Source organism: Orcinus orca, chromosome 1 (genome assembly GCF_937001465.1).
Source record: "Orcinus orca chromosome 1, mOrcOrc1.1, whole genome shotgun sequence".
In the NCBI taxonomy this organism is placed as follows: Eukaryota; Metazoa; Chordata; class Mammalia; order Artiodactyla; family Delphinidae; genus Orcinus; species Orcinus orca.
The window spans coordinates 173,889,483-173,905,238 of record NC_064559.1 but is presented as its reverse complement, the minus strand read 5'-3'; the positions used below and the strand labels follow the sequence as shown (position 1 = coordinate 173,905,238).

The 15,756-nt window shown below is 41.9% G+C and overlaps 2 protein-coding genes and 1 long non-coding RNA gene across 6 annotated transcripts in view; 2 read left to right on the top strand and 1 right to left on the bottom strand.

Moving 5' to 3' along the window:
* Nucleotides 1-13,905, bottom strand: part of STIL (STIL centriolar assembly protein) — a 63,423-nt gene extending 49,518 nt beyond the window's left edge. The window contains exons 1-3 of one of the 3 annotated variants that reach the window (XM_012534470.3): nt 13,733-13,905; nt 4,454-4,955; nt 2,283-2,369 (exon numbers count right to left, since the gene is read on the bottom strand). In XM_012534470.3, coding sequence (XP_012389924.1) covers nt 2,283-2,326 — 44 coding nt within the window. In that variant the 5' untranslated portion in view covers nt 2,327-2,369; nt 4,454-4,955; nt 13,733-13,905. The remainder of the gene's footprint in view (nt 1-2,282; nt 2,370-4,453; nt 4,956-13,732) is intronic. The other 2 variants (XM_004273897.3, XM_049708103.1) reach the window with 2 other exon arrangements.
* Nucleotides 13,107-15,756, top strand: part of CMPK1 (cytidine/uridine monophosphate kinase 1) — a 33,367-nt gene continuing 30,717 nt past the window's right edge. The window contains exon 1 of one of the 2 annotated variants that reach the window (XM_033435563.2): nt 13,107-13,435. In XM_033435563.2, the coding sequence (XP_033291454.1) occupies nt 13,265-13,435 (171 nt within the window). In that variant the 5' untranslated portion in view covers nt 13,107-13,264. The remainder of the gene's footprint in view (nt 13,436-15,756) is intronic. The other variant, XM_004273895.4, reaches the window with a different exon arrangement.
* LOC125964036 (uncharacterized) lies at nt 13,453-15,621 on the top strand. Its single transcript, XR_007476554.1, has 2 exons — nt 13,453-13,645; nt 14,523-15,621. It is a non-coding gene; the product is annotated as an uncharacterized LOC125964036 (long non-coding RNA).

Sequence of the window (15,756 nt, the reverse complement as noted above, 5' to 3'; positions counted from 1 at the left end):
CTAAGACCCAGCACAGCCAAATAAATAAATAAAATTTTTTTTTTTTAAAAAAAGAAGTCAATTGTAGTAAAAAATATACATATATTAGCTCATTTACTGATCACCTACTATGTACCAGGCATCCTACTGGCCACTTTACATATACAATATTTCTCACTAAAACTGTTCCAGAAACACTTTATTGTCCACTTTATAGATAACAAACTGTAGCTTTTATAACTTGATACAGCAACTAAGTAGCAGAGCTGGAATTTGAATCTAAGTGTGGCTGATTTCAAAGCTTATACTAGTAGAAACTGAATGATGTAGTGCTTTATCCACCACATTCTTAGCTATTTGCTTTCAAATCTTTGTCTGATTTGAGCTCATAATATCTATAAGGATTTTTAATCTCCCTTTTTTGAAATGAGGGCACAGTCTGAAATTAAGAAATTTGTTCAAGGTCACAAAGGTAGTAAGTGACCAACTGTCAAGTTATCTATACCTCTATATCTAATATATTTATTATTTACCAATTGGTGAGAGGCAGTATGATATAAGGGTTAAAAGCAAAGCCTGGAAATCAGCTGCTTAGGTCTGAAACCTGGCTTCAAAATTTGCTGGCTGTGTGACCTTGATCAAGTTATTTAATGTCTCCGTGCCTCAGTTTCCTCAGCTGTTAAAAAGAATAACATCAGTATCTCCTGGTAGAGTTATACTGAATATGAGTCAATTAATGTAAAATGCTTAGAAAAATTCCTGGCTTATTTTAAGTGCTCAATGTTAGCTATTTCTTTCTGCTCTAAGTAGTCCATTGTACCTTTAAAGCCCAACCTACACTACTTCAGGTTTACTTCCTTGCAGTACAGAGTAGAAATCATTTCAGGTTTAAATATTGGCTATACCATTTACCAACTATATAACTTTGGGTTAGTTCATCTCTCTATGCTAGTTTCCTCATTTAAAAAAAAAAAGAGGGGGATAATAATAGTACCTACTCCTCATGGGTTTGTTGTGAGGATTAAATAAAAATAATGTATGCAAAGTGCTTAGCACAAGAGCAAGATTTCAATAAATGCCATTATTAGTCTTTTTTCTTAATCTAAGGTATACAGGTAGACTTCAGAGGCAAGAGAGACACAAATGCCCTGAAATTGGGTGCAAAATGTTGCATGTATGTATAAAAGTATTTTTCCTTATAGGGAATGAGATTCATGGCTATCAGATATTCAAAGGGGTCTGTAACCAAAAATAATTCAAAACTGCTGCCCTAAAGCCCACAGATTACTGAAAACCAGAGTTCAATAAATGAATTAAAAAACTAGAGTTGAATATACCAGGAATAATCAGTTTAAATCACACGAGTATATTAACTTCTCTAGAATGTAAGGAATGGATTTGACCCAATAATAAAATTAAAGAGAAGAACAGAGGTTGACAAATTTTCAAAGAATAAGAGGTAGCAACAGGACAGAACAGAAGGGCCAAAATTAAGTAAAAGGAATATGATAGCCTCTTTGGGTCATGCTTCCCATTGTCTTCATCAAGAACATCTGGCACAAAGAAAAATAATACAGAAAATAAAGGTAACTCATGGATGCAATTCTAGTTTACAAGAAAAAAATTCACACGTCAGCATTAATTGTTCTTCTCTGGGGGAGAAAAGAACAATAAATGATCCAAAGAGCCAAATAACACAAGCCAATTTGCCTGGTCCTCACAGTAATGACAAACTGAGAAAATCAGGAGACAGCTGGCAAGCTCCTCCTTCCTATACCACTTGAGTGGGCAAAGGCTTAGGGACATGTAGGAAACTTGATACATCCAATGTGAAATTTTTCCCATCTCAAGGAATTAGGGTTTAGAAGAAGGAACTCAACCACTTTCCCATTTGTCTAGGATGTAAATAAATATGTATGTAAATAAATATGTATGTGAGCCTCAAAAGTTCAGGTACTATTTCATGAATAAAAAGACCCTCTGTGAAACTAAAATAAGGGAAGGAGGAAATAAGACTAATATTTACTGAGTGCCTACTATGTCCCAGATCCTTTAGTTTAGTAATCTTATTTAACCCTTCACAATTATCTTCTGTTAGAGATTACTGTCCCCAATTTACAGATGAGGAAACTGAGGCTTAGAGAAGTTAAATAACTTGAACACGGTCATCCACCTAATAAGAGGTAGAGCTGGGATATGGACCCAGATTTTCCTGGTTCTAAAGATTATTTTTTCCCTTCTATTCCAACCCAAGTTATATGAGCAGCTGTGAAAGAAAACATTTTGTAAAAATATTTCTATACCTGGTATTCATCTGGGTCCCTGTGAGAGGATACGTAGGCTCCATGATAGTTGGTGAATGATTTACTCAATTTCACATGCTCAGGATCCTAAAGAAGTAAAAAGAATATTACTAATGAGTGACAAAAACGAAAAACAAAAGGAAACACGATTTAACCACATATTAAGAAAATAACAGACAAAGTTAGGTTACTTAAGTGAAGTGTCTTCAACCATAATTAATAAGATAAAGTGCCTGTGGATTCTGATCATTTTCATACTTTACAGTATTCAGTATAATTAATGTTAATATTTATTCTAGGCAGCAAAACCCACCAATATATCTATTCATTAAAGAAAGTACAGATTCTGCCCCAAGATCCTTGTATGAATTTAGTGAGCTGGGTAGGGCAGTCGTAGTTTGGGCATGAGATTTTGACCAAAAGCCTCATAATATTCAGAAAACCACAAAGAAGCAAATAGGAACAATTTGGGCCAGATGTTTATTAGGTCTATAATAAAGTCAATGAATCTTCAATCTTGTGGAGATGGGAGGCAAATGCTGCATATCCACAAACTAACTTGTATCAGTGCCAAGTCAGTGGTGTTTCTTTGGCTCCACATACCTTCTCTGGGTAATCTCATCCACTCTCAATTGTTTCCACACCTATCTGTATATACCAAACTTTCGGCTTCTGCCTCTCTTTTGAGTTTCAAGCCCATATTTCTAATTGCCCACTGGATATCTAAATCTAGATGTTATCTAAGCAAAATACAAACCTCAAAGTCCTTTCTTTACAGTTCATTATTTGCTATGTCTTTTTATTAAATCTTAGAGTTAATCTTTAGGCCCTGTACATTCTACTTCAATTCTAGCAAAAATGAATTGTTTAAAGCAAGATAAGGAAGGAGAGAGTTATTCATGCTGGTGCAGAAGTCATTTAGAAGAATTTTTTAGTTAAAGTCAGAAGTTGTAAATATTTACAAGAACAAAATCCTATTGAAAGTGCCCTTGTAAGGTTGATAAAAAGTCCCTCTTAGAGGCATCTGGACGTCACACAGCTTCCAGGCAATGCATGTTTTAAACTCTAAAGTCCTTCTATGCTACTTGGTTGTCATGGATAACAATATTCAGATTGATAGTCGTAACTCTAGGAAGTAATAAAGTGCCGTTTTTCTTCATTAAACAAAAGAGTCTTAAAACTCCATATTTGTCTGCTCTTCCTTTATGCATTAGGGTAAAAAGATAATATTGACCTACTTCTCATTATAAAAAAAACACACGAGACAGTTTATTCTGACAGTAACACACAAGCAATTAAAGCTAGTGAAACATAACACATATACCTAGCAAAACATATTCTCCCTGGATAACAGAAAGCATCAAGTCATCCTTACCTCTTCCTTCCTCCCTCTTCCCCGATGTAAATTCTGTCTTTCCATCTCTGCTACCTGAGTTCCTGACTTCATCAGCTCTCACCAGATTTACTGAAATGTCCCCACAGTGCTGCTAGAAGGGTTATTTCTATATAAATCTGATCAAGTTATTCTGCTTGAAGAGTTGATGGCTCTTCTTTATGTACAGAATAAAAGACCTTCAAAATCTGGCCCCATCCTATTATTCCAAACTTAACCCCTATTCACTCCTCCAACAACACAATCAAAGTGAACTACTTGCAGTTCCCGAGTATCTCTGCATGCAGGCTGTCCCCTTTACTTGGAAAGCTCTGGTAAACCCCCAGCATCCTTCACAATCCAATCCGAATGTCAACTCCTCTGTGAAACCATTTCCTAGGCACCATGGCGGTGTTACTACCGCCTGTGTTCACATACACAGCATTTTCACGCTTTGTTGTTTATACATTACTTCCAGTAGACCACGAACTTCAAACGTTAACTGATTCCCTACTATGTAGCTGTCCGAGCACACAGGGCTTTAGTCAAGAAATTTTCACAGTAAAAACTTTAAACGGCACGTTATCGATTCCAAACCACGTTCACACACCTACGTACAAACGATTCCCAAGGAATTCATGGTCCGCTTAATTTGTTTCTCCTACTAGCTTCCCTTCATTTCATTAGTCCAGGCTCCTGGAGGCCTGAACCCACCACTGGGCCCTGAGTGTTGCCCACCCTCCTTCCTCCCGTCCTGCTGCCGCTCCTCAGGGGAACCGAAGCACATATCCCCACTCACCTCAACCTCCGCCGAGTCGAGGTTTGTTTGTTGGGCCGGAACAGAGGTCGGCCCCAAGGAGCGCCTCCGCCGACTCCGCCCCGCCTCTGGGACGTTGAGGTCGCGGGAACCAGGGCGGCAAACAGAAACTCGCGAAACCGAAGTCCGCGCCGCGCCTGTTGACTGGTCAGAAGCCCAACCCGTCAGGGAGCAAGGGCGGTGCCGAAGGCGTCACTCACGGTCGCCGCGACACCCTGGCGCTCCAGCCAATCAGCGCCCCGCACTGGTCCCATACCGACCAATCCCAAGCTTCCGTGGAGAAAGGAGGGCGCCACCCGCCATCCAGGATTAGATTCCGGAGGATTTAAACACTTCAATTTCGTCAACGGTTAAGTTCCGGGGTGGGGCGGGATTTGCGCACGCGCAGTGAAAAGCCCAGCCTGGCGGATGAGAGGATGGCAGAGGAAACCGGAAGTGCTCGTTGACCTGGTCCTCGCTCGGCGACTAGAAGCGTACCAAATCCCTTGATTGGACAAAAAGAGAGGGGAAGTTAGATTTCTTCCAGTTTCTTTCCTAAGAATCGTCCTTTCCTCTCAATAACATAAAAAAATTTTAGTTCCTTCCTGTTTGAGCAGAAAAGAACGTGACAAATTTATAAGCCATTTATACTTATCTCCACAACGAAAACTGGTATTATGTATGATGTATGGTATTGGTATTATATATAGTATTGGTATTATATATATAGCATATGGTATTAGTATTAGTGTGATGATTTATAGTTATCTCCACAAGTATCGTTGGTAATTGAGCCTTCTCCATTATCGTATTTGACTGTCCTAACAGTCAACGTAGGTATTACTATCCCTATTCAACAAGGGATCACACAGCTAGTTATTGCAGAGTCCAGATTTGAAATGTCAAATGTCACGTTTCTCTAGACTTTTGTTAGTTTCTTGAGCAATGTGGGAGTGTGTTGAAGTCTGCGCTGCATTTGTAGCCTGTCTTGTTCTGAATATGCATCCACCCTTTTGACAGAGTGAAAACACCATCCTGAAAAATGTATCAAACGAGCCAAGAAATACATGCTCCATAGAGCGTCATTCTCTGCTTTCCTGGAAAAATTCCTAGAATCTAGGGCACACATTTTAAGAGAAATGCTGGTGAGTTCTTCAGCTCTGGTGTGAGAACAGGAAGAGCCTTAGCCAGTGATGCACGTCTGACAAAGTTGGCTGACCCAGTGGGGAACTCTGGAGCAAATATTGCCCATTGGAGGAGTCCCACATTAGGCAGAAATGACTAGAACCCTTGCTGTGCTCAGTCATTGCCTGGAGCTTCCCAAAAAGAGCAAGCACAAAATTAAGGCAGATCCAGAAGACCATAACAAGAGGCTGTCAGCTAAGTGTACTCTGCGCAGCTAATTGTCAAATTCTTTCTAGAGAGAGATACAGGTGGCACACTTAGATGGCTGCCATGCTTTACATTAAGTGCAAAGGCCCTGGGGTGAGAGTTTCCTGGCATCTTCAAGGAAGAGCAGGAGGCCAGTATGTGCTGAGCAAAGTGGGTTAGAAGAATATCAGCAGCTGAAGAGGGAGGAGGTGTTGGTAGATCAAATAAGGCATTATAAGGACTTACCTGCACTCTTCAGTTAGACTGGAAGCCAATGGAAGATTTTAAATAGGAGAATGACAAGATCTGATTTTAGGTTTTAAAAGCATTACTATGGTTGCCACATAGAGAATAAACTGTAGGGAGCAAAGGCAGAAGCAAGGAGACCAGTTAGAAGGTTGCTGCAATAATGTAAGGGAGAGATTGATGGCTTGAACCGCAATGGAGGTGGTGAGAGGTTGCTGGATTCTGTGTATATTTTGAAGGTAAACTCAACAGAATTTGATTACAGAGTGAATTTAGGATGTAAAAGAAAAAAACTTTGTGTGGGCCCCTCATGATTTATGTTTTCTTTTAAGAACTACTTTAGGGCTTCCCTGGTGGCGCAGTGGTTGAGAGTCCGCCTGCCAATGCAGGGGACACGGGTTCGAGCCCTGGTCTGGGAAGATCCCACATGCCACGGAGCAACTAGGCCCGTGAGCCACAACTACTGAGCCTGCACGTCTGGAGCCTGTGCTCCGCAACAAGAGAGGCCACGATAGTGAGAGGCCCGTGCACCGCGATGAAGAGTGGCCTCCGCTTGCCACAACTAGAGAAAGCCCTGGCACAGAAACGAAGACCCAACACAGCCAAAAATAAATAAATAAATAAATTAATTAATTAAAAAAAAAAAGAACTACTTTAAAATATCTGAAAGAGAAATGTAAGACGATATGAATTAGACAAAAAGGAAGGGGCAAGCATAACACACAACTCTCTACTCCTTAGGTGTAGGCTGGGCATATTGACAGCTTTCCAAGGTGTACAGTATGTAAAGGAGTGGGGAAAAGAGTTACAGTGGAGAAACCTGACCATCAGTATTTCAGCCAGGTGATCAAGGCCAATAGTATGTATACTTGATATGCTGTGATGAAAATGGCACTTTACCTCTGTGGTCTTCCTTCCAATAATCTATAAATCCAGACTTATCCTGAGAAAAACATCAGACAAATTCCAACAGTGGGGAAACCTATTAAGTATCTGAACTGTACTTCTCAAAACTGTAAAGGTTATCAAAACAAGGAGAGTCTGAGAAACTAGCTAAGAGGAGCCTAAAGAGATAACTAAATGTAATGGGCTATCATGGAACAGAAAAATAAGACTGGGTTAAAAACTAAGAAAATGTAAATAAACTATGGATCTTAATAATAGTGACCAATATTGGACAGTTAATTGTAACAATGTACCATACTAAATATAAGATGTTAATAATAGGGGAAACTGGGTGGCGGTGGGGGGGTGGTATGAGGAGACTCTACTATATTCTCAATTTTCCTGTTAGTGTAAAACTGTTCTTAAAAATAAACTCTGTTTAAAAAAAAAGAAAGGAGGGGGCAAAAGGAGAGTTGAAGTATATGCTAATTTTTTGAACAACAGCAATAAAATAAGATAAATGCCTTCTTTTTTGCTTAATAATAACTCAAAAAGACTTCAATTAAACATTTTATTACCACTGGACTTCTAAGCAGGATATACATTAAATGCTATGAATAGAGTAGATATTTTTTGAATTGAATGAAAAGTAATTACTGACTTCATTTTTGGATTGGAATGACTCAGCCTCATATTTAGGACAACGTGGAGGAGTCCAAAGGGCTTATTCCTTAGGTATTGAAAATTTTTTTTTGAAATATGGTATGATGTAACAAGCACTGGCTTTGGGCATCTGGCCCCAATTCTGCCATTTAAACTCTCTAAGATTGATTTTCCTCATTTGTATATTGTATATTATCATAAAAGAGTTAATTCATAATAAGTGTGAAAGTTAATTAAAAGGCTGCCCATATATTATTAGTCCAAGTATACTGACAACTGCCAGTGTTAATAAATGAGCAACACATTGCTGTACGTACATAGAGATTAAGGGAATTGATTTGTTAAATTAGAGAATAAGCTTAGTGAAATAAAATCTACAAATTTTCTACCAAGGATCTACTACACATTAAGCTTTGTGCTAGATGGCATGGGGAATTGGAAGGACATGACAAGCAAAGAACAAGGAAGGCACAATTTTATGGGGGGGTAATAAGAGGTAATTATCCAAAGCAAATATGAATTATTGTTAGATTACAGGCCAGTTTAAATAGACTGAATATATACTGTGCTATTCTTTGATCCTTGCTTATATATATTTATGTTATTTCAGGACACCATGGAATTGCTGTGGCTATTGGCCCCTACAGAGAAAAGCTACCGGTATTATTTTTCAAATTTCTAAGCACTTTAATTTGCTTCACAGAGAACCATTTCCAGTATGTCATACTTTGTTTTTGTTTTTGTTTTGCAGTACGCGGGCCTCTCAGTATGTCATACTTTTAAAAAAATGTATGAATTTGTCGCATAAACAATGCTACAAAGAAAAAAATGTAAAGAGAAAAATTAATCCAAAATTCTACATTCTAACATATCAATTGTTTTCATTTTTCCTTATTCCCTTTCAGTCCCTGACCACGTGACATGCTCTTTATGATAAGACCTGGTAAATGTTCAGTGTTATAAACCCTGATGTGCCTGCTAATAGGCTAGTCGTGGGAATTAAAGAGCTATTGTTTTCACCAGGAACAGGGAAGTTGGAATCAGTTACCGGTTCTGCCCTTATTTACTAAATTTCTCCAAACACCCAACTTTCCCTTTCTGTATTTACACTTCTGAGCTAAGCTGAACTGCTGCTTTTTCAAAACAACTACAGCTTTGCTTTTAAGCAACATCATATTTTTAAGGGGGACTGTTAATCTGTTAATTTATGCACAATTCCTTGAGACTCAAACCTCTTGGGAGAGGTAATAACAATAATTTATGTGTCAAGTCATGTGACTTATTTTACTTATTTTTTAGAGCTTGGATTGTTTGGAATAAAGACTAGAATGAGCAAATAACACACATCGGTAAATTCTCTGTAAGTATTGGCCACACTGATTTTTTTTACCATCATCCTGATTTTGCAGACAAAGACACTGTAGGCATAACCAAACTACCTAGGCTTGCAAAGTTAACAGGCAAAAACACTGTAAGACCTGCCAAAGACAATCTCCCTTCACTGGTCAGGCTGCCATTCTGCAGTATGGACTGAGCTTAGCCGACAGTCACTCCCAGGAGGGTAGGCATATTGTCTGTTGCCAGATTTGGCACATCAGCTTTTAAAAGACCATGTTTCTTTTAACCAATGCTCTCAGAATCTTTGATAAAAGCTCCTTTGATAAAGCATTACAGCAATAACCGTGCAAATCTGAATAACGTGAATCTTCATTTTAGAACCTCCGTTAAGCATCAGGCTGTGTAATGGGCTAAGCATCCCTCCAGGAAATAGATCACAATATAACAGATGGCTGTGAAGTCCTGAATGCAAAGCATATGGCCTGCCACCCACCCACCTGTGCCACCCACATGCCCTATCTTTGCTCCATCACCCAGACTGATCCTAGAAACCAGTTCCTAGGTACACTCAAGAAAGGTATTTCTGGAATTACAAGGAAGTAGTTGCCAAAGACCATTGTAGATAGAACTTGAGTGGCAGCAACCAAGTTATATATTCTGAATCTTCCAAGAACCTTGGAGTTCCCTTAAGAGAGCAAATCACGTTGTAACAGTAAGACATTGTTATGTTGTACAAAGAGTAATCAGACATAGTCTCTTCCTTCAAGGAGCTCTAAATCTAGTATGGAGATACACAATACGCCACAGTGTTGGGCCAGAAGTAAACAAGGAACGGAGTAAGTGTGGTGGTGGTGGTGGTGTAGAAACAAAAGAGGGGCACCTAACCCAGTCTTGGGAATTTAGAGAGAGCTTCCCGGAAGAAGTAAAATCTGAGCTGAATCCTGAAAAATGAACAGCACATACCAGCAAACAGGTGTGGTCAAGAGTGGGAAAATGAAAGTATGGGAACAGATATCTAAAGGACAATTATGATAAACAGGACATAAATGGTGACAAGGCCCTACTTCTCAAGACCCTCAAGAGTTCACTAGGAACATAGCTATACTCTGGGAACAGTATGCATACACTGAATATATGCCCCGAAGACCTAACGTACTTGATAAATAAACTCATATGGGTAGGAGTGGGTTTTGAGGATAGCTCTTGTTATACATCTTTCTGAGATCAGTCTTCTCATCTGTAACAGAACTTACTTTGAAGGGATTTTGTGAGTATGGAACTTTTTATCTCATAAAGGGTCAGTAATGTATAGAAAGAACGCATATTTTGAAGCTATACACGCTAAGTTTGAGTTTGACTTTGCTATCTACTGCCTCTGTGGCCTTGAACAAAGTACTTCCACTTCCTGGTTCTCTTTTTCAATCTGCAAAATGACAGTACTAACTTCATAGCATTACGAGCATTTTATAAGGCAAGGCTTGATGTTTAGCCAACAGACAACTGGTGAGATTGTGTTGGTGGTTAAAAGTGAATTATTTCCATATGAGTTAGATATAGCTTCTCTCCTGAGAACTTTGAATGCCCTCTTCCCCTCTCCTGGGACACCTAGGACCTCCTTAAGACCCCACAATTAGGGGACTGATGCCTGGCACAGCAAATCCCCGCCCCAGAAATCTCTATAAATATTCTGATTGTACTGATTATTTAAAAGTTTGAATATCATCCAAAAACTAAGGAATATAAGTGAAATCCTTGGCACATAGTGGATATTCAATAGATATCAATCAAATTTATGTAATCTATGGATTCAATCTATGGATTTAGGTAGGAAATGGCCCTCTACCATTTACAGGTGACAGCCATTTACTCAATATATTCTTATTGAGACATTTTCTTATTGAGGGTCTGATTGTTTGCATCTAGGTAGAACTCATTGCTTCTCTGCCACCTCCAAGGAGTAGAAGCACTGATATAAGGCTAAGGCAAAATGAATTCTTTGGGGACAAATGAGGACCAAGGCGCTAAGAGTTAGACCTTTCACTCTAGACAAGCAGAAGGGTTAAATGTTCGAGCATCAGAGTAGCACCGTGTCGTTTACGGATCCTAGCCTCCTTGGCTTGGCTCCATGGGACTGCCTGGTGTGGTAAACAAGTGTCTTGGAAAGACACTCCCATGTGTCTCCTCTCTCTACCCACAGCACTACTCAAACCGAACACTTCTGGTCACCAAATGTGTGTGACGTTTGGGCTGGGGGTGGTGTTCCCACGCCAAGCATTTCTTGTTGTTGTAATCCACTAAGGTTTGCTGTGTAAGAACAGATAACCAGAATAGGCCCAAAGAGCCAACAAATAATAAACTGTCCTTTTGGCCTAGTCTTGTTCTTCCTGGAAATAACTTCCTGGAAAACCCTTGGTGGATGTGGATATCTAGGTTTCACTTTTTTTTATATCTTTCTTCTTTAGTATTTTCCTCAGTTGCCTAGCATGGTTGGCAGGAGATGGGCAAGGTGGAGGATACTAAGAACTTAGCCTACTGTAGTCAAGTTCTCCAGGGAGTCAAAGAGAGAAAAGTCACTACATATTGCTCTAAGTATACAATGAAGTTTTGAACCCAGACTCATATGTGGAATCATTAGTACTGGTGGATTCTATCATGGGAGCCAGAAAGACTATCTTTTTGTTTCTCTCCTAACGCATGTGTAAAGGGCACAAGGCTTTCACTAAAAGCCAAAGAATAGCTTCCTAGGCCCTTTTCCACAGACCCCCATCCCGTTAACATCTTTCAAATCTGGCAATTATGCCATAAGATACAGAAAAGTCACTTAAGAGAACATGCACAATGGAAAAGAGGCACATTTGCTTCAATATGGCTTTTTTGTACTCCTACTACCTCTTTATAACATGACCAGTCATTCTTACTTTCAGCTGACATGTCCTAGGTCCTCCTCCCTGGTAGGTGGAGGATTTGGAGCGTTCCTCTAAGCTTGGATTGGACTTCTAACACCAGGCATTCTGCTAGGCCAGGGGGCAGCAACTATAGCCTGTGGGCACCTGTTTTGGTATAGACTTACAAACTAACAATGTTTTTTGCATTTTTAAATGGGGGCTACCATATTAGACAGCATGGCCCCTATCTCCCATCCTAAATGAACTTTGCCTTGACCCTTATTCTCAGTATTGTTTTCATTTACTCATCTCCTATCCACTCCTTTTTCAATCGGGATTCAAATTAGATACAGTGTATGATTTGCTTTGGGCAGAACTGTAGAGTTCATAAGTTTCCCTGCTGCCAAATCCAATTTATCTGTACTCATTTGTTTTTAAGTGTTCACTACTACACCACCACAATCCCACCCCAAACACTCTCTTTGCTGGAACACCACATTCTCCTGGTTTTCCTCTTAACCTTTCTGGCTCTGCCTTCTCAGGTTCCTCCTTCTCTCTCCAACTTTTAAAGGTCTGTTCACTAAGACTCATTCCTTGGACTCCTTTTGTTCTCAAGGTTTTTCCCTAATGCAAGGGGCAGGGAAATGGAGTTATAGTTAAAAGGGCTTCCCGTTGCAATTAGAATATAATCCAAACTGCTTTCCTTAACCAAAGGGCCTGACTGATCTGCCGTCGGCCAAACTCTCCCACCTTTCATTCCCTCCTTCGTTTCACACAACTCTGATCTCACTGGCCTTTCAATTGCTCTAACAGTTGAAAGTTTTAGGCTTTTTGCACTCGCCTTTTCTCTTTTTGTGGGACACTCTATCCCAGTCTTTGCCTAGTTTTGCTCTTTGCTATCCTTATGCCTTGGCTTCTATGTCACCTCTTCAGAGGTCTGACTACCTTACCCAAATTACATTCATCTCTTGTTATTCCTCCTTTTGGTTCCTTCAAAGCCGATATTGCTATTTGCATTTATTTATTCGTGTGTTGACTTGTTCAGGTCGGCTGCCTGGCCCCTGGAATTTAAACTTGCGAGCAGCGACAATGGGCTTTGCTCTCCCGTGGGTCACATCCCTTACGCCAGCGCAGGCCCGACACCAGGAGGCTCAGGATAAAAGACCCGCGGACCGAAAGAATCAATGAGCCAGCAGAGGGGCGGGGAGGACGCGAGCGCGGCCCCGCGTGGGGGACGTAGGGGCGCGGCTAACGAGAGAGCAGCGGAAGCCCGCCCCTTCCGGCCGCGGCGCGGACGCCTCGGCAGCCACGGCGGCTGGACGGCGGCTGGCGCCGGCTCGGCCCGCCCCCTTTTCCGTGCCCCGCTCCCGCTCCAACGCCTGCCCGGCCGCTGTCAGCTGCATCAGCGTCCTACCGGCCACGGTGCATGCTTCGCCGCTGCGGCCGCCGGCTGCTGTACGTCTTAGGCCTTAGCTTCCCGCTGCTGACCGGCCGGCCGCTTTTCCTCTGCCCGCACCGCCTCATGAGGCCGCAGGTCGTGTTCGTCCTCGGCGGTCCCGGCGCCGGCAAGGGGACCCAGTGCGCCCGCATCGTCGAGGTGAGGCCCGGGCAGCCGGCGGCTCCCTGTGCTTGACCGGACGCCGGGCCGGCCAGTCCCGCAGCGCGCGTCTGTCCGCGCCTCCCCCACGCGCCCCACCCCACCCACCCCCCACCGCCCCGGAGCCGCGGACTACGGGTCCCGACGACCGGCGCACCGTCGGCGTGGCGGTGGTTCGGCGGTCCGCCGGCGCGCGGCATGTCGGAACTGGTAGTCCACGTCTGCCCGCCTCGGGGGGACCCAGAAAGGAGGGGGACCGTTTGGGATTGCTTTGTTCCTGCGCCCCTCTTTCCTTACATTTTGGGGACCAAGTTCGTCTCGAGAGTGGGCTGGGAGAGGTATCCCGGGAGGGTCCGCTTCCGGGGCCCCCAGCGCGCAGAGGTCAGTGTGTCGCTGGTTGTGGGGCGGCCGGAGGCGGCAGCAGCGTCGATTTGGGTTAGAGGCTGGGTGAGCTCACCGCTGCCTGAAGGGGAGACCGGTTTTTCCACCACGCCCATTCCTGCAGGCCCTCTAAACTCTGAACCGTCTACTAATTAGTCTTTATCCTAGAAAGGAGACCCGGGCGACAGGGCGTTACCTTAGGTGTTCTGAACCCGTCCAAGTCAGTACCAGCCCTGAGGCTCAGCCCGGGTTGGTGTGGTTGGAAAAAGCCGTGGAGTATGAGATCAAACTTCAACCTCTGGCCCGGCTGCCAACTTACCCTGAGTCGATGGCCAAGTCACTTCCTCTCTCCGAGTCTCGGTTGCCCCCACTAGAACAGTAGAGGCTGTGCACACAGATTTAAACTCAGTATGAAATGCCTCCCAAGTCTAAAATGGTGTTACTTTTTTTTTCCCCCAAAGCGTGGTAAGGTTAATCCTTCAATTCCGTTAACAATTTTCGAACAGATACGTGGTTAGCTGCAGTGTGGGTGAAAGGCTTATTGGAGAATCTGGGGAATGTTTGGGAGAGAAGGAGAACAGAAGATATCTAGAAACAGAAGAGCAGACCAGTAGTGCTGTAAAACACCAAAGAATCCTTGTGAAACTCGGTGACCAGCAAAAGTTTTGACCCAGAACTTCTAAAATAGTTTCCTCCTCTTTTCCAGGATATGGCTTTTATTAGCTTTGGGATTTTACTCCTCACCCACTCTTGTCCTATATTTTATTCTCTAAAGAGCATCCAGAAAAAGTTGGATGGTAAAATCTTCATTATGTGTTTTACAGCTGTATTTATAATTGTTGATCATTTGTAAGACTATAAGTGGAGCTAATTCAACCAAAAGATATATAAATATTTTTCTCCTTATTTTTGTTCGTTCTTTTCACTTTTTAAAAGACATGACAATTGGATGGTTTCAGGTTTTTGTTGTATATATGAAACCTCTTACATGTAAATAGCATAGTAGGGGAAGGAGAAAAGACTTTATTTTTGTTTTTTATTTTTATTGAAGTATAGTTGATTTCCAGTGTTGTATCAGTTTCAGGTGTACAGCAAAGTGAATAAGTTATACATATACATATATCCACTCTATTTTAGATTCTTTTCCCATATAGGCCATCACAGAGTATTGAGTAAAGTTCCTTGTACTATACAGTAGGTCCCTATTAGTTATCTGTTCTATACACAGTAGTGTGTAAATGTCAATCCCAATATCCCAATTTATCCCTCCCCCTCCCTTCCCCCCCCCCGCCCCGTAACCATAAGCTTGTTTTCTACATCTGTGACTCTGTTTCTGTTTTACAGATAAGTCCATTTGTACCATTTTATAGATTCCACATGTAAGAGATATATGATACTTGTCTTTCTCTGTCTGACTTTCTTTACTCATGATGACAATCTCTGGGTCCATCCATGTTGCCACAAATGGCATTATTTCGTTCTTTGTTATGGCTGAGTAATATTCCGTTGTATATATAAACCACATCTTCTTTATCCATTCTTCTGTCAAGGACATTTAGGTTGCTCCCATGTCCTGGCTATTGTAAATAGCACTGCAGTGAACATTGGGGTGCATGTATCTTTTTGAATCATGGTTATCTCTAGATACATGCCCGGGAGTGGGATTGCTAGCTCACATGGTAGCTCTGTTTTTAGTTTTTTAAGGAACCTTCATACTGTTCTCCATAATTGCTATACCAATTTACATTCCCACCAACAGTGTGGGAGGGTTCCCTTTTCTCCATACCTTCTCCAGCCTTTATCGTTTGTGGATTTTTTTTTTGTGGTACGTGGGCCTCTCACTGTTGTGGCCTCTCCCGTTGCAGAGCACAGGCTCTGGACGCGCAGGCTCAGCGGCCATGGCTCACGGGCCCAGCTGCTCCGCGGCATGTGGGATCTTC